The sequence below is a fragment of the Miniopterus natalensis genome, chromosome 13 (assembly GCF_054644295.1).
Source record: "Miniopterus natalensis isolate mMinNat1 chromosome 13, mMinNat1.hap1, whole genome shotgun sequence".
Classification (NCBI taxonomy): domain Eukaryota; kingdom Metazoa; phylum Chordata; class Mammalia; order Chiroptera; family Miniopteridae; genus Miniopterus; species Miniopterus natalensis.
Window position 1 is genome coordinate 39,724,392 of NC_142093.1, and position 22,729 is coordinate 39,747,120.

Consider the following 22,729-nt stretch of genomic DNA (forward strand, 5'->3'; position numbering starts at 1 on the left):
AGCGGTGCCAGGTTTGTGGTCCTGTCCTGTACACAGGAAAGAGAGGAGAGGGTATGAAAACTGTTCTGGGGGAGCCCTTAGTCTGATGGAGAAGACAGCACAGACAAAGAGCCGAGCGAGGAGCAGGACAGCACCTTGCACTCACTCATTCATTCAATTATCAAATGCCTTTGACTGTTACCACATGAGAGGACTTGTGCTAGAAATTTCCAGATAGAAGTTAGACATGAACAAGGAGCTGGCCTGCGTTCAGGGAGTTGGTTTAGTAAAGGAGAGCCCAAGCTCACCCATACAGAAGTCAGTTCAGGTGACTCTCCAGGAGTACCAGGGAAAGATGCGGGCTTCGAGGAGGGAGAGGGCCAGCGAGCATCGGGAGGGCATCTCAGAGCAGCGAGGGAGCAGGAGACAGGAACCTGGTCAGGACACCATTGCAACGGTTCTGGGGAGAGTGACAAGCCCTGGGAAGGGGATAACCTGGGGAGAAAGTCATAGGTGTTGGGCTAGAAGGTCCTGGTGGTCTGTTGGATGGAGGAGGAGGGCGGGCTGGAGGAGTGGCTCTAGTGGCTGGAATTGGGAAGTAGGGAGAGAGGCAGGTGGTGAGTCCTGATTTGGGTGTGACCAGGGGTTTGCCTGTGGAGGCGAGGTGTGGCTGGCCTGGCGCTTGGCCCGAGAGTGGAGGCGATTCACAGTGGGCAGAAGTGTAGGGGCCAAGGGTGGGAGCTGGTGCTCTGGCAGTGGCCCCGGGCCGTTCCTGTGTGTGCATGTGGCGGAGGCCAGCCCATAAGGCACGTGGCCCATGGGAATGGGGAGGAGGCAGGTGTGGCCACACTGCTGGAGCAAGTGAGGAGCATCGGGCGGAGGGAGGGGGTTTGAAAGGCTTGGGCATGCCTGTGGGTGAGGTGGCGAGCACAGTGAGGAGGGAAGGCGGACGAGCAAGGGAAGGCTGGGGTCTTGGAGTGGATGGGAGATGATATGGGCCCAGGTGGGGGCCATGGTGGCTCACGCCTTTCCTGGGACCGGCAAACGGCGGGGTGCAGAAGAACTTGGAGTCAAGGCCTTTTAAGGGCAGACTCCATCCTCTGGATCAGCCATTCTCTCACAAGACAGTCCCTGAGGTTGGAACTCTGTTCTTTCCAGGGCCCGTTTTCTCTGGTTGTCCCAGGGTGGAGCTCATGCCCTGGAAGGTTGGGGGGTGGGAAGGGCCATGAGGGCTGAGGGACAGCCCTGGCCTGATGGGTGTTCTGTGGGAGATCTCTGCCTCCCAGCTCAGGAATGAGGCCCATGAACACAGCTGGAGAAGTGCTCCATGGAGGAGACCAGGCTGTGGGAGTTTGTAGAGCAGGAACTCTGTTATTGGAGGTTTTCTGAGCACTCCTGAAGGAAGGCCATGACCTGAGCCTGGTTAGGTGCTAGGATTTGGGAAGGAGAGAGCATCCCAGGTAGGGAACTAGAGGGGCTCAGCAGTCACTTACCTGTGAGATGGCATGACTGGCTTGAAGGGGCTTGTGAGGAGCAGGATGCCATCTGTTCTGTCAGAGCCTGAACACAGCACCTGACCTCCTTGTGGCCACATGCACAGCTGGAGCCCCAGGCTTTGTACTTTGGGGCAGTTTGGTGTGGGGAGCCCTGGAATGTTCTTGAGCCAAGACAGACCCTGATATGTCAGGTCTGGTCTCTGCTGTCTTTGCTCTTTGGTTCATGAACTGGATGTGGTGACAGGGCCTGGGGCTGGGGTCCACTGTGTCCCTTCCGACCTGCAGTGACCATCTTGACTCTTGCCTGCCTGTCCCCAGGAAGCCGGCCTGGAGCAAGTCCACCTGGCCATGAAGATGCAGTGCTCCACCGAGGACGTGGACGCCCTGGTGGCTCAGCTGATGGATGAGCTCATCAAAGATTGCAGGTAGGGGTGCCTGGCACCCACACCCAGCCTCCTGACTCAGCTAGGCCCTTTCCCAGGAGTGTTCGTGTGTGGCGGTGAGCGACGGCACGTCTCCCCAGCCATGCTTGGCCAGCAGTCCAGCATGCTAAGTCCAGAGGTGGCGGAGCCAGCGCGGGGAGTTGAAAAGGTGACATTTAGAGCAGGTCATAAATCTCCCTGCAGCAGCGGCAGCTGTGGGACCTGGGCGGCCGGCTCACCTGAATGGGGAGCATTGTGTCTCTGATCCCCGACCTCTTATTTCCCTGATGGAATCTGCAGGAGGAGCTGGCGGTGGTGGTGGGGGGGAGTGACTACGTCCCTCCTTCCCCCAAGGCCATGTAGGGGACCTTGGTTTCTGTTTAGCCTTCTATTGACAAGGCTGATTGTCAGGAAAAGGGGGCCTTGGGTGCTGGAGAACAGCGGCCCTGAGGCCCAGGAGATGGGTGCATCTCAGCATCTCCCCTGCTGCCAGGTGACTTGGAGCTCACCACCCACCTGCTCTGAGCCCTGGTTTCCTCATCTTTAACTCGACATTGGGAATAATGAATTTATAATAGCACATAAGCAAACTGCCCAGCCCTTAGGAAATGTTTAACACATGGTAGCTGTGATTATTAGTAAGAAGGAGCAATGTCAGGAGACATAGGTTCTTGTCCTTTTAACCAGCTCTGCAGCTTTGGGCAGCTTCACTTCTCTGGACCTCAGCTTTCTCAGCTGTTAAATGGACCTAATAGTAAAAAGTTGCCTTTCTACTTCCTATGGAGTTAAGTGTGAACATATGCAAATGTGTTCTGTGTCCCCCTTTAAATTCTATCAGCCACCCCCTACTGAAGGTGTGACAAATGCCTTCATGCTGAGATGTGGGCCATCATCCTGCCTGACGCAGTGTCCTGCTAGTCCTTTGTACCTCAGTTGGGAAGTACATGTTTACCAGAACAAACGTTTCCCTGAAGAATCACTCCCTCCCAGTGGTGGAATTGCAGACAGCTCATTCACTTATTCCCCAAACCTCCCTGAAGCCTGGCAGGCTCTGTGCCAGGCACACAGAGCAGACTGACAAGGGGGCAGCTTAAGCCCTCACGTGACTCATGCTAACGTGAGCAAATGAAGTCAAGTGTGTTGGGTTGGAGGCATGTACTGTAGGAGCTCAGAGCAGGTTCATGTAACTCAAATCTAACTTGGGATGCTTCCTGGGGGAGAGGACGCCCAATGTGAACTCTAAAGGAGGAGCAGTAGTCAGCCTTTGGAGAGGGGCTCACCCAGTCAAAGGCAGAGCAGCCTGAAATGCCTGCTGTCTGAGAGTGGGGAGTCACCAGGGAGGCTCAGGTCCAAATGGGACAGGCCTCAGGGGTCCACTAATGTGAGCTCGGCCATGGGGCACAGTGGTCCCTGTAGTTCAAGGGATGGGCTGGTGGTGGTGGGGGAGACTGGAAGAGGCATCACCTAAGGAGGGACACTGGGAGGGGTGGGGACTATTCAGGAGGCATCAAGATGACAACAGCTTCAGAATGAGCACCTGTGCCAGGTGCTGTTCTAAGAATTTTACACATATGAATTAATCACAAAAATTATATGAGGTAGGAAGTAGAATGATCTGCATTTTACAGATGAGGAAACCGAGACATGGAGAGGTTAATCAATGTGGCCAGATTCATACCCCTAGTAAGTGGCCGAGCCCCTTGGTGCTGCACTGCTCTCTCATGGACAAGACTTGATGGTGGATTGGATGCGGGGACCCAAGGAAGGTCGAGAATGATCCTGGCTCTGGCCAGGGCAGCTAGGTGGATGGCAGTGCCATTCCCAGAGAGGTCAGCAGGAGAACAGCTTTTGGGGAAGATGAGGAGCTCAGGACTGGCCATGTGGAGGGGGAGGTGCCTGTGGGATGTCTGTCTGTGGCCTGGAGGTCAGAGGACAGAGTGAGGCTGGAGGGGCACACAGGGACACAGTCACCATGGGGAGGGCCTCAGATTGACTCGCTGTGCCCCATTGGCCTGGCCTGACAGCTGGAGTGCGAAGGGTGGGCCAGGGTTTTGCTCATGACTCACATGTTGTGTGGACCTTGGCAGGTCTGAGGTGCCTGAAACATCTGAGATGAGTGGGACCCAAGTCCTGGGTTGCCCTTGCTGCCCTCTCTGGGTTCTTGGAGGATTTGGCTAAAAATGCTTCTGCTAATGCCTGGGCCCCTTGAGTCACTCTCCTCAGGACAGAGGGGGTCTGGGGCCTCCCGGGGAGCACTGGTCCCAGGTCAGGAGCTTGGAGGAGGTTCTCCTCCAAGGAGGAGTGGCTCTCCAGGGGAGGCATGCCAGCCAGTCATCAGGACTGATTCCCTCAGCCACCACCTGAGGCCACCACAGCCCTGGGGCCACAGCAAGGGGGCTTCCTCCACCTCTGGCTCTGTGCTGAGCATCATCACTGCTGACAAGCAGGGCCACCAGGTGCAGGGTTCCTTAGCCAGCTTGCCATGGCTGACCACCGGCTGCTCACCCCTCCTCAGCATGCCCTGCCTACGCCTCCAACATTAGTGTCCTTCGTTCCATCAGAACCTTTTCCTGCCTCATCTCCCTGGAACCCCTCTCCCTTCAAGGCCAGTGGCGCTCACTCTGTCCTTCCTGCCCAGCCCTCTACTCTCATCTCTAATCTGACTGCCCACCACACATCACCACCTGGATGTCCTGTCAACGTGTTCAGTTAATTCTCTGTGACCTTCCTAAAACTGTGCCCTGCTACCTCCACTTCAGCCCTGCGGCGTCTTCCAGTTAAGAAAAGTCCCAGCTCTTATTCTGGTAAACGGGTCACTCTGTCCCCATTCCCTGCCTTATGGACCCAGCAGTCCTACCCTCTGACCTCTTCAGAGCCACCTGTACATGTTCTTTCCTGCCTCTGAGGTATTGTCTTGGGCATATACTGCTCCTTCTGCTAGAACACCCTTCCTGCTCTTTTTGGTCTGACTAGCTCCTGCTAGCCCTGACAGGTGCAGTTAAGGGCCACTTCCTCCAGGAAGTACTCCTGACTCCGAGGTTGCTCAGTGGGGGGCTCCCCCCCGAAGGCAGGGCTGGACTCAGCAGAGCTGTTGCTCCGGAGGAGCGAAATGAATGATCCTGCAACCAGTTCATTTTTCAGGCTGGACACTGCCCCACCCCCACCCCTCAAAGGCACCCATTCTGGCAGACAGCGACTTTGTGAGCAGCTCAGCTCTGTTGTCAGCCTGTGCTGGGCCTGCCTACCGTTCTCGAGGCAGCCAGGGTTGGCAGGGCAGCTGCCCCTGTTGGGAGGGGTTACAGTGTCATCCAGTCTCTTCTTCCGGGTCTCCCTTTCTTTCCATACCCCCTGCCTTGGGCTTTTCTGGGGCAGGAAAGGTCTGAGACATTTTGTTAGTGGCAGTCACGGGTCCCGGCCGTTTCTTGGGGAGTCTTGGCTGGGCTGGTGGCCTCCGTGAAAATCTCCCTTTGGTGGTCTGTATGGCAGTCCCTCCCAGCTCCCAACCCAGGCTGGGAGCATAAATCACTCTGGTTGGCTTAGCTCTCCACATCCCACTCCAGACCCGCCTGCCCCCACCCTCAGGCCCACTCAGGCCTCCTTCCCAGGCAGGCTCCAGCCAGGCCTCCGGCCCAGGCCCCCCTTTACCCACCAGGCATGCCCCTCCGCCACGTTCAAGTGGGCTGGGGATGGAGGCCGGCCCTCTCCTGGCCTGGGGCAGCCCCATCCGCGGCACCCTCGGGGCAGTAAATATTATATTACTACAGGGTGTGCAGTACGTGACCTGAGACAGGTCCCGGGGCTTAAGTTTCCTGAGATGGAGTTTGCGTACTGCTCCCCCCACCCTAAAAATTCAATTAAAAAAAATAACAGGAAAAATGCAGTGCGCCGAGGGCCTGCCAGAGCGGTGTATCTGGCGGCGGCGGTGCCGCTGCGCTCCGGCGGTAATTGGTTCTGCATAGCTCGGGGAAATTGGCAGAAAAATAAATCAGCCGGGAGCCGGAGTCGAGACGCTGCAGGGAGGGGAGTATGAGGTAGGGGGGCTGCGAGTGGTGGGAGCAGAACTGGCGGAGCGGGTTTGACTGATGTCCTGTTTGGGAGTCAAGGGCTCAGCGGAGGTGGGGCAGCCCCCCATACCTTCAAGCGGGGATAATCTAGAGGGGTCCTGCCGGTGAGGGAGGGCACGGAGCTCCCCCTCCCCACCCCATCCTGCAGGACCCTTGTGCGTGTACCGGCTGACCTTGGAGAGTTGGTACCGTGAGGAGGAGCATATGAAGGACTTTTCGGAAGCCCAGTGGGATGGGTCAGAGTTCTTTGCCTCCAAACAGGATGGAGTTTAAATCCAACCCCCCACTTGGGACCTAAGGCTGTGTTTCTGGGACTGTATACCCCCCCTCCTCTCCAAAGGCTTCCTAAACAGAGGGTTCTGGGAGGGGTGTTGTGGGGCCGCCCGGAGTCGACACATCTGTATTGCTGGCTGCCGGCCTCCCCACAGCGTCTGCAGTGGCTTGTCAGGGGTCCATAAATTTCCTTCTTGAAGAAAGTGTGCGTACAACAGAGTGGATTCGCTTCAGCCAAGGGCAACTTAGTACTCAGGCCTCTGCTCTAGGAGGATGCAGGGGACAGGGAGGGACAACCCCCCGGGACTTCAGATCAGAGGCATGTGGGCCACTGTGGTTGGGGAAGGCTTCCTGGAGGAGGTGAGGATGGCACAGGTTGCACGGCAATGACTGTGCACATGGGTCAGGCTGGAGAAGGTGCCCAGGACACACAGAGGGCCCAGCAGGTGAGCTGAGGGTGTGAGGCTTGTTGTGGGGGCCTGTGCACATATGTGTGTACATGCATGTGTGTGCCTGGACTTGGGTATGCAGTGGGCTCCTGCTCATCAGGCATATCCCATCTGTCTCTCGCAGCCAGCCCCTGGGCAATATCCAAGAGAGGCCCTCTGCCACTTACCTGGACCAGTACCTGTATAAGCTGCGCACCCGTCACCTGACTCAGATCACTGAGGCAGCCTTGGCCTTGAAGCTTGGCCACTATGAGCTCCCCACCACCTTGGAGCAGGCTGAGGACTGGCTTCTACGTCTCCGTGCCCTGGCAGATGAGGTACCTAACCCTGCGAGGCACCTTCCTTCCCGCCTAGAACATCAGAACTGTCTGGACCGTGATCTAACCCTGGCTCCATTGTTGGGTGACCCTGGGCCAGTGACTTAACCTCTCTGAGCCTCAATGTCCCCATTTGTAGAAGGAAGAGAGAAGATGCAACAAGAAACTGGATTTATGGAGCCCAGCGCAGAGCCTAGTGTGTAGAAAGTGCTCAATAAATGTCCCCAAAAGTGCATAATAAGTGCTCCCAAAGTATGTTAGAGACAGAGCTGGGACCAGGACCCAAGGTGCCTGGCTCTAGGTCTGGTGCTAGGGCCTCCTTTCCTAGGACCCAACTCCTCGTCGCCAACCAGCGTCTTTTCCTGCCTCTCTAGGGGCCCTGTGTTTCCTGCCCTCGTGGAGGCCTCTGAGCCCCAGGCCTGAGGAGGCTGCGTTTGCAGTAACTCTGAGCATTGTCATATGTAATCAGAGAGAAGAGACTCCAGTTTGTCTTTAGGGGCACCTTTCCCCACCTGCACCACCCTCATTCAGGTCAAATGTACCCACCCAGTTCCTTGAGTGACCAGGCAAGCCACGGATTTGTCCAGAAGGAGGACAAAGGTCCACTCTTATGTCACAGGCAGGCCAGCTGCTTCCCACTCTGACCAGAGCCATGTGGGACCTCCAGGGAAGAGTAGTGATAGTTGGAAGGCTCTCCCCAGAAGCAGTGTGCTGAGGAAGTCAGGGCCTGCAAAGGGCTTGTGGACGAGCGACTGGTTGAAGGGGAGAGGGAGGCCCAGGAGGTGGAAGGGATGCTCAGGAGGGGAAGGCAGCCTGGAATGTTGGTCCCCGAGAATCAATTCCCAAGCAGGGTCTCAGGCATGTGGCCAGCTACATGGGGGAACACTGTGTTGCTCAACCACAGGCCAACCCCTCACAATGGCCATGAACGATCTTCTTGGGCTGGCCAAAGCATGACTCTCAAAACCATGGCCCAGACTGACCCCAGAACTCTCAACACAGATTGTGAGAGGGCTTGGAGATGTTCAGGTCAAACAGGTGCTATTGGTTGTATGGGAACCCAGAGAGAGTCTTGCTCAGATTTGAAGGGCTCATTAAAACAGATTACAGCCCCCACCCCCGCCCCATGTCTGGAGTGGAGCCTGAAATTTGCATTTCTGCTGCAGGAACCATACTTTGAAAACCCCTGATATAGTGGTTAGGAACAGGTATTTGGAGACAGAAAAACCCAGTCCCTAGCCTCTTAGAGCCTGAATTTCCTCACCTGTCAAGTGGACTGCCTTTCTCTGCTTCCTGGGCTGCTGCAGGGAGGACATGAGACAAAGCCTGTGAAATGCTGAACAAGTGCTCCAGGGGTTTGAGCCCTGGTAAGAGACAGACCCAGCCTCCTCCTGGTGCACTTGGTAGATGAACCACACCAACCAACCTTCTCTCCTGAGTGTGAGCTGGGAGCCGTTCATAGCTAGAGGCTCTGAGGGACTCAGGGGCCTAGCAGTTTTGTTCTGGGTCAGTCACCATTTTCAGAGCCCACTGTCCCCAGGCCCAGAAAGAGTCAGCTTCTAGGGTCCCTGCTGTCAGAGGGAGCAGGAGTGAGTGTCCTCTGGGAAGGGCACACCTGTGGACTTGCTGCTTCTCCTGGGGCCAGTTATCTTGAATGTCATGTCACCTTCTGGGTTAGATGAAGTCCTCCCATGTCTATGCTTGGAGCATCCATCTGCCCAGTGTGTGGGGTGGGGGTGGGGGGCGGAATCTAAGAACTTAAGCCCTGGGCTCCAGGAAGGAGTATCTTTTCCCAGAAAATGTGAACTCAGCTCAGTGATTTTTGGCAGGCTTCTCGTGTGAGCCTGGGACAGCCTCACGCCCTGTCCTGGGGACTCCTGGCTGCTGAAGGCAGAGGTGCCCAGCCCAACCTGGGAGGTCAAGGAGGTGGCTAGGGTGGGCAGCTGAGGGATGGAAACCAGAGGAGAGACCTGTGTGGCCCCTGACCCAGGGTGGTCAGCTCATGGTGGGCTGTGAGGTGTGGGCCCAGGCATGTCACTGCCCCCACCCTGACTGCGACCTTCTCTCCAGCCCCAGAACAGCCTGCCGGACATCGTGATCTGGATGCTGCAGGGAGACAAGCGAGTGGCGTACCAGCGGGTGCCCGCCCATGAGGTCCTCTTCTCCCGGCGGGGCGCCAACTACTGTGGCAAGAATTGCGGGAAGTTGCAGACAATCTTTCTCAAAGTGGGTTCTTTTCCCTCAAGTCATGATCATACTTTCTCAGCCCGAAGCCTGTCCCCCTCCCCTTCTGTTTCCCCTCCGGCTCTCTATCTGCCTCTTAGTCCTTAGACTTCTGCTCTTGGAAAGGGAAGAGGGCTTTAGATAAAACTACTACCCTTCTCCTCTCTCTCACAGAGTTCCCTAGGCCCCATTCACTAGTCCAGAAAGCAGTGAGAGCCAAAGGCGCTGACCCCGAGGCTGCGCTTGCCCTCCCGGCAGGCCCCTGTAGAGGTCCTCAGCCCTCAGCCCCACCCTCAGCCTCTAAGGGCCCTGGCACAGACCTGCCTCCACACACTGCCTGAGTGCCTTCCACTCCAGCTGGAGCCTCGCTCGGGTTCTTGGACCTCCCTGTGGGAAGGCTGGGGTCTGGGCACTAGGTGTACCCATGGCTCTGCTCACCGGAGAGCTGGGAGCAAGTACCCTGCCCCCAGTCTCACCATCCCGACCTCTCCCTATTTCTCCTCCTCTAACACCCATCCTTGCTCCCTCTCCACCTTGTCTTAGGGGACTGACTAGCCTTGGGGTAGGGTGACAGGGTAGTGAGGGAGTACCTGGGGACTCTGTCCTCTTTCTGGGTTCATGTGGGGACATAGAGCCAAGGCTGCTTTCATCTGGGCACCAAGGCCTGGTGGTCAGGGCACAATTTGGGGAAATCCCTCCTCTTGCCATGGCTGCCCTGGCCCAAGGGGAGGGTCCGTGTTTGGACGGCTGTCATTGAAGCTGTCCTGCTAGAGGAGAAGTGGCATTGGGAAGCAGGCTGACCCCTACCACTTACCATTGATTCCTAATGGTGCTGTTGGCATTATAAGTCCCTCGCTTTAACCTTCCCCTTCCCTGTGTCTCTCCTCCCACAACACCAGGACCAACTTCCACCTCACCTCTTCCAAGTCATTGTTGAGTAACCTTAGCCTCAAACCTCTGAGTGGCTGTTGGTCAACCCATGCACACATTGGCCAGTCATTCTTGTCACTGCCTGGGGTGGGTAGAGAGGACTGGTTTCAATGGCACAGTGTGAGTGGACAGGTCGCAGGGCTGGCTGGCATCCTGTGTGGCCTTAAGCAGATTGCCTGAGCTCTCTGAACTGCTGGCTGTCTTCTCACCTATAAAATGAAGTTCAGGCTATCTACTTCATAGGTTTTGAGAACTGAATTAGGTAACACAGGTTATGGGACTTGCTGGAACTAGGTGGTCAGTGAATGTTAGTTTCTCTTCCCTCTTTTCCCCTTTTCCTTGGGAGCTCCCTTGCTCCCCGGGGAGAGGAGGGTCCACTAGCTCCATGACTGGAGGTCAACGCAGTCAGGGATGAGCAGATATCTGCATGTGGGGTAACTGATACTTCAGATGAAAGGGCAGTTTTGCCTAGAAAGAGGGTGGGAGGTGTGTCAGGCAGTGGGTTGCCCCTCCCACCTGCACACATGCTACTCAGGGCACGTTTCCCTTGTGATCTTTTCTCCAACCTAAGGGAGCTCCTCACCTGTAGGACAGAAAGGACAGGAAGTCAAGGAGCTGCCACATCCGAGTGAGGTTACCCAGGGAAGGCTGTCTGGCTAGAGTGGAGGTGGGGCTGCAGGGGGGTGCCTGGTGGACATGCTCCAACGGGTGAGCTCTGGGCTCTGACCTCTCGGCCCTGCAGCCTTGGGGAAATGCAAACTGAAAAATTTCCCTGGTTCCAAGAAAAAAAAAAAAAAAGATATAGAATTGTTTCTAGAAGTCTTCCCCACTGAGTTTATGAGCCCCGCCAGTAGCTCCTGAGCAAGCTCTACAAAAATGTTGGCAGCAAGCGGAGACCAAGAAAACATTGGTGTTTCTTAACTTAAACCAAAGTTGGAAAAAATGAGCACCAGCAGAGAGGGAGAGGAGCCCCAAACTAGACATTTCTTTATTTGCTGTTGCTATTTTGGGTCCGGCAGGCTGGCCCCGTCTGGGGGAGGGCAGGGAAGAGACTGGGGGTGGAGGGGGAAGGGGGGTCAGGCATTCCTGCCATCTCCCTGGGGCTGGTGGTTTGGAGGGGAAAAGGCTGCTAACCACCCCAGGGGAGAGGACAGCTGAAGAGAACAGGCATGGGGAGGTTTCCAGTGGGGGTGACACTCGGGGTCACGAACTCCTCTAGGCTTCATTGAGGATGAACCAAAAGCAGAGAGGCTGGGTGAAGGGTGAGACCGTCCTTGCCTTGGAATGACATCCCTTCCCGAGCCTCTTACCTGGACGGGGCTCTCTCCCCAGGCCTCCAGGCCTCCTCTTTCAGTGGAGAACCCTTGCTGCGGCCTCTCTCTCTTCTTCTCAACCCATCACAACAACTTTTCTTGTCTCATTCTGCTCCCTGTCTCAGAGGAGGTACCCCTCCCAGCTCGTGCACATGAAGCCCAGGTACTTGGTATGTTACTTCCTCTAAGAGACAATGTGTTTTTCCACGAGTGAGGGACTTCTGCTCCTCAGGCCACATCTGACCCTTGATTTCAATCAAATGGTGAAGTAGTTGGGAGAATAAATTTTCTATGTTGGGTTGTTGCGGTTATTTCATTTTGGCAGAACTTCTGAAAGTTTCAGGCTGAAAAGACCAATGAATAGTGGTTAGCATACTGATAAGCACTTGAAAGGGTAGGGGTGTCAGATGACACACTAACCTCCAGCCAATAAACCCCCAGAAAAACAAACAAACAAAAACAAACTCAACCGTAAATGAAGTCAGAGGCTTTAACCTGTTCACCTTCCAGACCTGGATCATTGGATCTCCTTTACAGACATGTTCTAGAACTGCATTCTCCGATATGTGGCTATTTAATTAAAATGAAATAAGCCCTGGCAGGGTGGCTCAGTTGCTTGGAGCATCACCCCCAACACTAAAAGGTTTTGGGTTCGATTCCTGGTCAGGGTACATACCTGGGTTGTGGGTTCGATCCCCAGGCTGGGGGCATACAGGGGGCAACCGATCATTGTTTCTCTCTCACATCCACATTTCTTTCTCTCAAATCAATAAAAACATGTCCTTGGGTGAGGAATAGAAAAAGTGAAATAAAACGAAAAATTTTAGTTTTTCAGTCACACTAGCTACATTTTAAGTGATCAGTTGCGACCTGGGGCTAGTGGCTACCATATTGGACCATGTAGATATAAATCATTAACATTGTAGCAGAACATTCCGCTGGACACTGCTTTCTAGAAGAGAACAGAAATGACGATGTGGCGGGAGAGGAGAGAATGGGGAATCCTGGTCTCTGCAGAGAGCACATAGGTGGGGGCGATGCAGCCTTCTCCTTCGAAGGAAAGGAATATTGGCAGGTGAGGAGAAGGTGTTGGAATCACACACACCCTTTCCATGAAATTCTGATAAGTCCTTCAACAGGGCACACATGTGATGGGGTGTCAGGCTGGTATGTCCACACCTGAAGGCCCCCTCAAGTTGGGTTTCTGTCCTTCTCTGGCACCTAGTACCCCATGGAGGATGTGCCCAGAGTCCGGATGCCAGTGCAGATACGGGTGAAGCTCTGGTTCGGGCTCTCCGTGGATGAGAAGGAGTTCAACCAGTTTGCTGAGGGCAAGCTCTCCGTCTTTGCTGAAACTGTGAGTGCCTGCTGGCCTACCCGGTGCTCCCTCATCCCCTGTGCTGCCACTGGGCCCCCCTCACTTCTCTGTTGCTTGCTCTCCAGTATGAGAACCAGACCAAGCTGGCCCTGGTCGGGAACTGGGGCACAACAGGCCTTACCTACCCCAAGTTTTCTGATGTCACGGGCAAGATCAAGCTACCCAAGGACAGCTTCCGCCCCTCGGCTGGCTGGGCCTGGGCTGGAGATTGGTTCGTGTGTCCAGAGAAGACGTGAGTGGTGGGCAGGGGGGGCTTGGGGACTCGTCTGCCTCAGCCCTTTTTCTGCCTCTGCCTTATTCATCCTTCTGCCTACTCCCACCAGCTGTGCCTTGGTCTTAGGGACCCCCCACCTGAACTCTCCCAGAACTGGGGACTCACTAGGCAGCATTCCTCTCTGGAAGGGCTCTAACAATCGGAAGGTTCTTTATTATGGAACCAAGGTTGGCTTCCATCAGACTTTGCATCTGACTTTGCTTCTGTTGGTTGCAGCCTCTCCTCCAAGACACCCCAGAAAGCTGCTTCCTCCTCCCTGTGGGAGCGCTTCTCATGCCTGAGGTCCTTTCTTTTTCAGTGTTTCTCAGAACAGCATCATCCTTCTCCAGCTCACTGATACCTCTGCTTCGCTCTCCTCTCTTTTCCAGCTTGGCTGACATTCAACAACTGTTTTTTTTTAAACTTCAAAAACATTGAAGTATAATTTATATTATAGTTAGATACTCAGATACTAAGTATACAGCTTGATAAAATTTTCCATTTCTACAATTATCTACTGAGCCTCAGTTGCCCCCAGGCTTAGGTGTCTTCAGTTGGTCTTCCCTTTTCTTTATTTGTCTTGGGTGGCGATGCATTCTACTGTCTGTGTGCATCTCTAGGTCTACCCCGTTCTCCCTTCTTTCTCTCCCCTTGACTCTGACCCCTCCTCGCTCTCTCCCCTCTGTCTGTCGTATTGTAGGTTGGGGTGAGGCTGATGCAGGAAGGTTGGCCCAGGCCTGGGGCTGCTCTGCTGAGGTTGTGGATGGGTGGGGATGGGGAGCCTCTTCAGCAGAGGCACTGACTGTCCCCTGCTCACAGCCTGCTCTATGACACTGATGCGGGCCACCTGAGCTTCGTGGAGGAAGTGTTTGAGAACCAGACCCGGCTCCCTGGAGGCCAGTGGATCTACATGAGTGACAACTACACGGATGTGGTAAGGGGTACTCCAGGGCCAGGTGGGCTCTGCTCTTTTGGAGTTCTGTAAATTTGGGCCCAGAAGGGACCTGTGACTCAAAGAAGGGTGAGGCATTTTCTCCCTTGCTCCCACGCCCCCAGCCTCTATGCTTTGGTTACCAGAGGGACAGTATGAGGTCCAGCTCGGGTAGGACCCTGATCCTGAGTCACGCCTGGGGCTTTGAGAGTGTATGTTGTCAGGTTGCATCTTCCCAGCCTCCCTGATCAAGCCTGTCCCTTCTCACGCCTGCCTGTCCTGTGTTGCCCAGAATGGGGAGAAGGTGCTTCCCAAGGATGACATCGAGTGCCCACTGGGCTGGAAGTGGGAAGATGAAGAGTGGTCCACAGACCTCAATCGGGCCGTTGATGAGCAAGGTGGGTGGCCCATGGAGCCCCAAGGTGTGCTGGTGAGGACAGCTGAGTGCAGGGCCCCTTAGCCTGGGACACTGGCCTTCACTGGGCTACTTCATCTGGGCACTTCCTGGGTTAGCCCTCACTTCAAGCTACAGACTAGGAGTCAGCAGCTGCTTGTGAGTCTGTGAGCAGACCCCGGGTGAAGAGAGAGCCTCTGGAGGGATGGAGAGTGGCTGGGCAGTGAGTGATGGGTGCCCCGCCCCCAGGCTGGGAGTATAGTATCACCATCCCTCCGGACCGGAAGCCGAGGCACTGGGTCCCTGCTGAGAAGATGTACTACACACACCGTCGGCGGCGCTGGGTCCGCCTGCGCAGGAGGGACCTCAGCCAGATGGAAGCTCTGAAGAAGGTGAGCCCAGTGGGTGGTGGGTGGGGGTGAGATCCTGTTGAGGGAAGGCATGCTGGGAACACGTGCATACTTGTGTGCACAGACACACAGAGGTGTACACAGGACATGTACAAGGTACATGAGCTCACTCGAGATGCTCACAGATCACACTGAGTACATGCACATATCACGCCTAGCACACAGATACACACAGATCACAAGTAACACACATATCACACTGGATACATGCACATATCATACCTAACACACATAATATCACACCCAACACTCACACGGAGCACACCCAACACATACACAGATGCAAGCAGATCACACCCAGCTCACACCCAGACCATGTTCAGCACATGCACAGATGCTCACAGACAGAACACCTTCAGATGCACATGACTATGCCAGGGGGGCGCACTGGCAGTTAACACAGACCTGGGAGGTGCAAAGACATACCTAGAATATGTCTGGGCCTGGGTGTCCTAGAGGCCAAGTTGAGACAGGGATTTGCTACCTTGGTTTACTGAGGCAGTGCTCTCAGGAGTGCCAGGAGCAAGGACATGGTCTCAGGCAATCAGCCTTGGCCTGAGCCGTGGCTTGGGGAGGGCACACCCTGGAGCATCACAGAATCAGCCTCCCTTGGAGGCAAGGGGGCTGGGGTTTGCACCTCTTAGCCACCAGTCATTGGCTGAGGACTGCTAAGGGTGGGCTGGGGCATGTACCCTCCCCAGGGAGCCTGCTCCTTTCAGCATGGGCTCTTCCTGGGAGAAAGAGGCCACTGGAACTGGTGGCTGCCCAACTTTCCTGGCAGCTTGTGGTGGGTGCACTGCGTGAGTGCATTGCCTGATAAAGGGGCCTGGGTGGGCTTCATCACCATTCATCAGAGAACGTGTACACAGCTGTGCCAACATGCCCACAGCTGTGCACAGATCCCCATGGGACACAGGAAAGTGCAGAGCGAGCATGTGTGAACACACGCAGTGCACGCAGCTGTTCCCAGAGTCCCACAGATGCCCGTGTCCACACAGCCTCAGAGACCACTTCCCCTGGGGCCTCTTGTCTGTGTACTTCTTTCCCAAGTACACATTGAATTTCACCTCAAGAACCAGGTCTCCCCCAGTCCAGGAGTAGCCTTTGGCAGGACCCCTGTCCCTTCCTCTCCCTTTGGGCACAAAGCGTCTTGAGATGGATGTCACTGGGTCCAGGGAAAGGCAAGGCTCTTGGGCAATAAGCTGTTCATGGTTCCATGAAGGAGACAGACTTCACTCTCTGTGAAGGGGACCCCAGGGACAGAGGTGAAGCCTTGCCAAGCAGCGTGCCTCATATCCTCACCACCGGTGTCCCTCCTAGACAAGGAAGAAGCTGGCCTCTAAGACTGGCAGTGGTCATTGAGCTCATGGCCCAGATCTGAGGCAGTGCCTGAGAACAGTCCAAGATCACTCTTTCTGGGGAGCTGGAGAGGAAGGGGTTTCCAGGCCCCCCTCTAGGCTCTGTAAAGGGAAGAGCTGGAGGTCCCTCCATGGCTGACCTAGGCCCAGCCTCAGGTAAAAAGCTGGGGCTGGGAAATGAAATCTTCCTTTTGCCTCTGAATTGCAGACCCACTTCCATTTTTATAAGGTGGGATGTGAAGAAGAAAAAGGAAATGACAAGACAACTTTGGATTCATGAAATCCACCCCAAATCCAAACAAACCAACCTGAAGCCCAGTCATCACCACTTCAGTCTACCTTCCGTTTCTGGCTCCTCAGTTGTCCCCACAGCCTAGGGAGTGTCTTCCTCTCCTGACATTCTGACCCAGAGCACTTGTCACTGTAGAAGCTGCTCAGAGCATCCCCCCACTCCAGGCAGTCCTCCCAGGTTTTCCCATCTGGAGGGTGCTGGTGTGAGGTGGCTGGGAGTTGTGGAGGGCAAGAAGGGCACAGCTGGAGCTGAGCTCAGGACTACCTGCAAACCCTCCAGCAGCCTCTGAGTTTGCTCTGCTCTCCCCTCGCAGCATAGGCAGGCGGAGGCAGAGGGCGAGGGCTGGGAGTATGCCTCGCTCTTTGGCTGGAAGTTTCACCTGGAGTACCGCAAGACAGACGCCTTCCGTCGCCGCCGCTGGCGCCGCCGCATGGAGCCGCTGGAGAAGACAGGACCTGCAGCTGTGTTTGCCCTTGAGGGGGCCCTGGTATGTCCCTGTGCCCACCGGGCCTAGGTGGGGTGGGGGGCGGCTTGGGTTCCCAGGGCTGTTCAGGGCCGATGCAGAGGAGGCAGGGGCCCCAGGATAGAACTTTGGACAGAACATAGACCAGGTACTGTGGCTTCAGTTCCTCAGGGTTGCATGTGGAGAAAGTGGACACTAGGCTCAGTGCCTTCTTACAATAAAACTGTTCCCGTTTGCGCACCAGAAGCCCCGCTGCAGCTTTGTATAGTCAAGATGGGAGCAGGGGGAGAGGGCCTTGGCTCTCTCATGCTCGGACTTGTGCCTAAAGCCATGGAACCCCATTCTTCTTGAAGAGGCTGACATAGGATAGACTGGGGAGGTGTTGGCCTAGCCCATGGGAGTAGCCAGAGAGGTCATGACCCCTGAATGTCCTTGGTTGGACATGAGTCCTCCTGGGACAGAGACCGTTGATTGCATGGCATCCCCAGGAATTTTGGGAGGGATGTGCCTCTGAAACTGAGCCCTAGGCCGGCTGTCCTGCCCCAGTGTGCACTTTCTGGAGCCAGTGGAACTGGGGTCAGCTCAAGGTTATCCAGGGTCTGCACAGTGGGTTCCCTCAAAGAGATGAGCAGGTCCTGCCTGGACAGTCTGAGTGGGGACATTCGGGTAGGATATGGTCTGTTCCCTGCTCCATTGGTCTGGGGGTTCCTGGAGGTGGAGTGAGATGCCCAGGATGAGACCCCCCCTCTGAAATCCAGCTACAACTGCCCACCCTTTGGGGAGGGGGCTTTGGGTTGTAACCCTGGGAGCGGGTCCTACCAGCTGTGCTGGATGATGGAATCTGAACGTGTTCATGTGGAGCATCTGGTGTGTGCATGTGTACGAGTGAGTATTTGGTTGGGGTGAGGAGCTGTGGGTCTTAGCCCTGGGTACCCATATGTGGGGCAGCACAGCTGCAAGGGCTGGGGAGTCCACTGTGACTCTGTGTCTTGTCAGAATGGGCCTGGCTCAGGCACAGGGCAGGGCCTGGCAGTGGTCTTGTGGCTCTAGCTAAGGGGTCAGGACATAGACTGTGGCAGACCTAAACATCAGGGCCAGCATGAGGAGGCTGGGCAGCACCCTAAGGAACCAGGACTTTTTTCATCAGGTGGAGACTCAACTCAAATTCCTAAAGAGAGCAGAGAGTTTTCAGGGCTCAGGTTGCTGGTAAGAGCCCATGAGGTGAATGAGGCATCAGGCTTGGCAGGAAATGGGTTCTCACATGTCCCGAGGACTGTGTTTCTGATTTGATCTCCTGTCTGGTCTGTTCTCACCCTGGTTCCCTTCACGTGGTAGTAAAGATGGCACCTGTGACAAAGGCTGATGTCATCTTTAGAGCCAGCAAAGCTCTACTGGATAAAATAGCTCGCCTCCCAGGATTCTGTTTTCCTCACAGCTGGAGACTCTGAGGAGAGGAGAATGCCACGTTCTTGGTGGCTCCAGTAGCAGTCCTGTGTGCGTAAGGAACAGTATGTTCTGATTGACCATCCTGGGCCAAGTGCCTTTTCTGTGGTTGACAGAACCAGTAGGTTGGGGAGAGGAAAGGAAAACCCCAAACAGTGCTGGGCAAAGGGCTACAGATTATGACCATGGGACTCTATTCAGTGAGCACTGGGGAGCCAGTGTGGGCTGCTGAGCAGAATTTGCTGGTCAGAGTTGGGCTTTAGGGCCAGTAATCAAGTAGCCATGGCGGGTGGTTGGGAGGAGAGCCTCCCATCAGGAGACCATCAAGAGTCTTGATTAGAGACCTAGGACCAGGTGACCATGTGGGATGGGAGCTGTGGGACCAGAGTGGAAGGAAGTGGAGTGGCAGGGCTTGGAGAGGAAAGTGTCAAGTGGGCCTCAGAGGATCCACTGGGTGGACAATGGGGTGACTCCCATCACCAGGCAACGGGGTGGGGTGGACCTGGGGCGGGGTGGACCTGAGGCAACGATGAGTTCACGGCTGGCCCTGGCAAGTCTGACACACACGGTGAATTGCTGTGTGGGAAAGACGGATGTGGCGGCTGCCTGCCAGGCGGCCCGGGGCAGGGAGACCAGGGGCATGGGGCCAAGTGTCAGCTGTGAGGTAGGTGGTGGGGCCAGGAGGAGAGAGTACACAAGGCCAGTGGTGCTTGAAGGTGCATGGGTGGAAGCGTGCGTGGGCTCTGGGGCTGCCAGAACCTGGAGGTAGGAGATGAGCAGGGCTGGGGGCCTCACTGCCGAGCCCCCATGGCTTGGTGACTGGGAGAATGAAGCGGGGCATTTCCCAGAAACAGAGGAACTGATTTGTTTATTATTTCTGTGGGAGAAAATGTCATGAGGGAGCACTGAAGTAAAATGTCAAGTCAGCAGAACTGAGATGGTGATAGATGGTGAGACCGATGAGACTCGCCTGCGGTATATGGAAGGAACCAACACAGTGAAACCATCTGAGTCTGGGGCACTTGGTGACTTAGAGAACCGGGCAGACAGGAATGGAGGGCTGCATCCACAACCTGTAGTTGGAGGAGTACAGAGTTTTGGGTAGTGTTTAGGCGTGGCCGGCGTTGGGACAGGGCCATGGGCCCGTTTGACAGGAACCATCTGACCACTCTGCACTTGAGTGAATCCAACCTCTATCTGCACCAACACACACACAAGCATAAAGACCCATATGTACACACATGCACACATGCATACATGCACACACCCCTTCCTTCCACGACCAAGGCCAGCCTGGGTTCCCATCCCTGAGCTTGCTGTTCATCCCGGGATATACCGATGCCTGGCAAGTCACAGGGCAAAAGTCCACTCTGCATCATGCAGGCAGACAGTTGGGTTTTCTGGGTGCCAGGACCCAGCACCTGTCCCGGGTGCTGGTCTTTGCCGACTGGCCACCAATGCCTGTGGATTCACCTGGCAGGAGCATGTGGGAAGGGTGAGGCTTTTGAGTGGTGAAGGTTTGGTTCCATTTCTTCTTTCTAGCTGTGGACTGGGCCTTTATCCCTTTAGTGACTGTTATCTCATCAGAAAGTCACTGCATCCTAGGGCTGTTGTAAGAGTTAGGGACATGACGCATGTAAAGAAGTGCTTCTCAGCCCTAAGGAACCCAGGAGCCATCAGGGGATCATGTTAAAACCACACTCTCCATTCAATGTCTGGGTGGGGTCCGAGGGTCTCCATTTCTAACAAGTTTCTGGGTGATGCGATGGTGCTGGTCCAAGGACCACCTTTGGGTACCGAGGATGTAAAATGCACAGTGCGTCATGAAGGTGAGAGAGGTGGTCACACTGCTACCCCCCACTTGGGTGCCTTTCTGAGTCCATTTTTGGCTGAAGTTGTGTGGCCAGGGTCCTGGAGAGGGAGGCAGGGAAAGATGACTTGTTCTCCCTGCTCCTTGGTGGGAAAGCATGTTCTTTACTTCCAATGCTCCCCGGGCCTGATGGTGGAGGCCTGACCCATGAGGAATGCCTGTCTGATTAGGAATAGAGGCATTCACATGTAAACGTGAATAAACCCACTAGAAGTTGCATCTTTGAAGTGCAAGGGTGCAGAATAAGGGTCACTCCAGAGCCACAGGGTCTAATGAGGGAGGCTTTTTGGAGGAGGACATTGGGAGGCAGAGCCTAAAGGAGTCCAGGGAGGGACTGCGGGTGGTGGCCAGGTGGCCTTCCTGGTAATCTGACATTTCTGGGTGTCTGGGCCCAGGGACTGAGCCTGTGGCGCCCCCTTGCCTACTACCACCCCTCCCTGGGCCCACGTGTTCACCGGCAAGCTGGGCTCACTTGCCAGCTCCCCTCCTGAAGACGTCTCGCTGGAAGGCAGGCTCTGTCTGCTCATTAGCACGGGTAGCCTTTCCCTGAAACCTTCTGCTGGGGCCAAGCCTGGCTCCCTCCACGGAGCAGGAGGCCCTGGCTCCGTCTGCTAATCGTCTGCTGTCTCCATCGTGAGCATTATTTTATTTTCGTATTATTCTTTTTCCAGCTAATATCCTGGCATTCCCAAAGACACCGGGTTTCATAATCTCCCTGGCGTTCCCAGGGAACTGGGAAGCGGAGCACAAAGCTGCTATTATAGCGCGTTCCATCCAGCCTCCCTCTCCTTGCCCCACACCCCTTGCTGCCGCCACCACGGGCTCCCACCCAGTCACCCCCTCCTGACGCCACCGGCCTCTCTGGGAACTCTGGTGACGGCTGCCGGGATGAGCTCACAGAATCCATCCTGTCGCCCTTGCCCTGGGCCTGCCCTCCCCATACAAAGATTTTTCCAAAGCCCTGTCTCTGAGCTTGGCCCTGAGTGTCAGGAAGGGTTTTCTGAGATGCCTGATCCTGGGCAGGGAGGGAAGGAGATAGAGACTCGGCAATTTGTTCTCATAGCCTCGGAGTTTTTAAAGCTGGAAGGGACTTTCACGTTCGAAAGGCGCTCTCCACCTGGCTTTGGAGCTCCCGGAGCCTCTTGAAATTGGATGCGAAGTTGTGTGTGTGTGTGTGTGATCTGTGTATGCACACGTGTCTGATGTGTGAGCACATGTGTGATGTGTGTGCACACGATATGTGTGCAATGTGCATTTATGTGTGTGATACATGTGTACACATGTGTGCAGTGTGTATGATGTGTGTGCAGTGGGCACGTATGTGTCTGCAATGGGAAATTCTGGTGGAAGGTCCATGGTTTTCTTCAATTCTAAAGGGAATCAGGATCCCAAAGAAGATAGGAAATACTAAAGCCCATCTTACCATGCACCAAAGGCCAGGCTGAGAGCTCATATGCATCATTCCATTCTAGTCTCACAGTGACCCCAGAAGGCTGGATTCTATTATTATGCCCATTTTATAGGTGGGGAGACTGAGGTTCAGAACCACATTGTCCAACATGGTAGCCACTAGCTGTATGAGGCTTAGATTTACATTTAAAAGAATTAAAATAAGAAAATTCAGTTCCCCAGTAACACCAGCCACATTTCTAGGGCTCAGTAGCCACACCTGGCGATCACATGGGACAGTGCTGCTCTAGAACACCTCTGAGCCCCTATGTTACCCCAGAAGAAAGTGAGGCCTGAGAAGGGGTTTGCCCAGCAGCACAGCAAGTCAGTATGGAACCAAGGCCAGAACAGCCACTCTTCTGCCCTCTCTCCCTGGGATCTCCCCACTCTTCTTTGGGCATTGTGTCCTTGAGTGGTGTCCTAGGGAGGGCGGTGGCACCTGGCTAGAGCCCTTGGCTGTGGGCATCAGCCTCTCATCTTATAGCCAGGTACCTTGTCCTTCCTGGAGCAGGAGGGGGCTAGTACCAAGGCCCCTTCCTGGGAAGCCTCGAAGTGGTTGGAAGGGGCCTGAGTCCACACCTGAAGTGGAGAGGACTTACAGAGACAGGCATTCCAAGCCCCAGCCAGGGGTCAGGGAAGGGGAGCTGGGAGCCAGAAGTGCTGGGAGGGGGGTCAGGGAGAGGCTGGTGCCTGAAAGGAGTAATTTGAGATTTGAACTGTCTGAAAAGAAGGAGAGATGTGAGTGGGGAGAGGAGGGGCCATCTCTGGACCTGGATGGAGCCCTACTGTGCACCCAGCACCTAGGTATGGTTCCCAGAGCGGTGCTTTGAGCAAGGGCAGCACCTGAGAGGTGAGAGGGGTTTGCCTCGTTAAGTAACCAAGGCTCATGGAAGGATCTACTCGTCCTGGGAGGTGGCTCCAGGTGTCCCTGCATTCTGTTTCTTGAATATGCTTATTGAGCACCTGTTCTGTACTTGGCATTGTGCTAGCAGGGCAGCTTAAAGGCTGGCTGCCCTCTCAAG

General features: G+C 55.2%; 1 protein-coding gene across 4 annotated transcripts in view; it reads left to right on the forward strand.

Annotated features, from left to right (window-relative positions):
• The window catches only part of DYSF (dysferlin), a 191,880-nt gene that overhangs the window by 81,910 nt on the left and 87,241 nt on the right, over positions 1 to 22,729 (forward strand). For all 4 annotated transcript variants that reach the window (XM_087823630.1, XM_016202598.2, XM_016202600.2 and 1 more), the window contains 9 exons: positions 1,794 to 1,900; positions 6,808 to 7,000; positions 9,071 to 9,226; positions 12,692 to 12,823; positions 12,910 to 13,076; positions 13,917 to 14,031; positions 14,321 to 14,426; positions 14,672 to 14,814; positions 16,796 to 16,969. In XM_087823630.1, the coding sequence (XP_087679756.1) occupies positions 1,794 to 1,900; positions 6,808 to 7,000; positions 9,071 to 9,226; positions 12,692 to 12,823; positions 12,910 to 13,076; positions 13,917 to 14,031; positions 14,321 to 14,426; positions 14,672 to 14,814; positions 16,796 to 16,969 (1,293 nt within the window). The remainder of the gene's footprint in view (positions 1 to 1,793; positions 1,901 to 6,807; positions 7,001 to 9,070; positions 9,227 to 12,691; positions 12,824 to 12,909; positions 13,077 to 13,916; positions 14,032 to 14,320; positions 14,427 to 14,671; positions 14,815 to 16,795; positions 16,970 to 22,729) is intronic.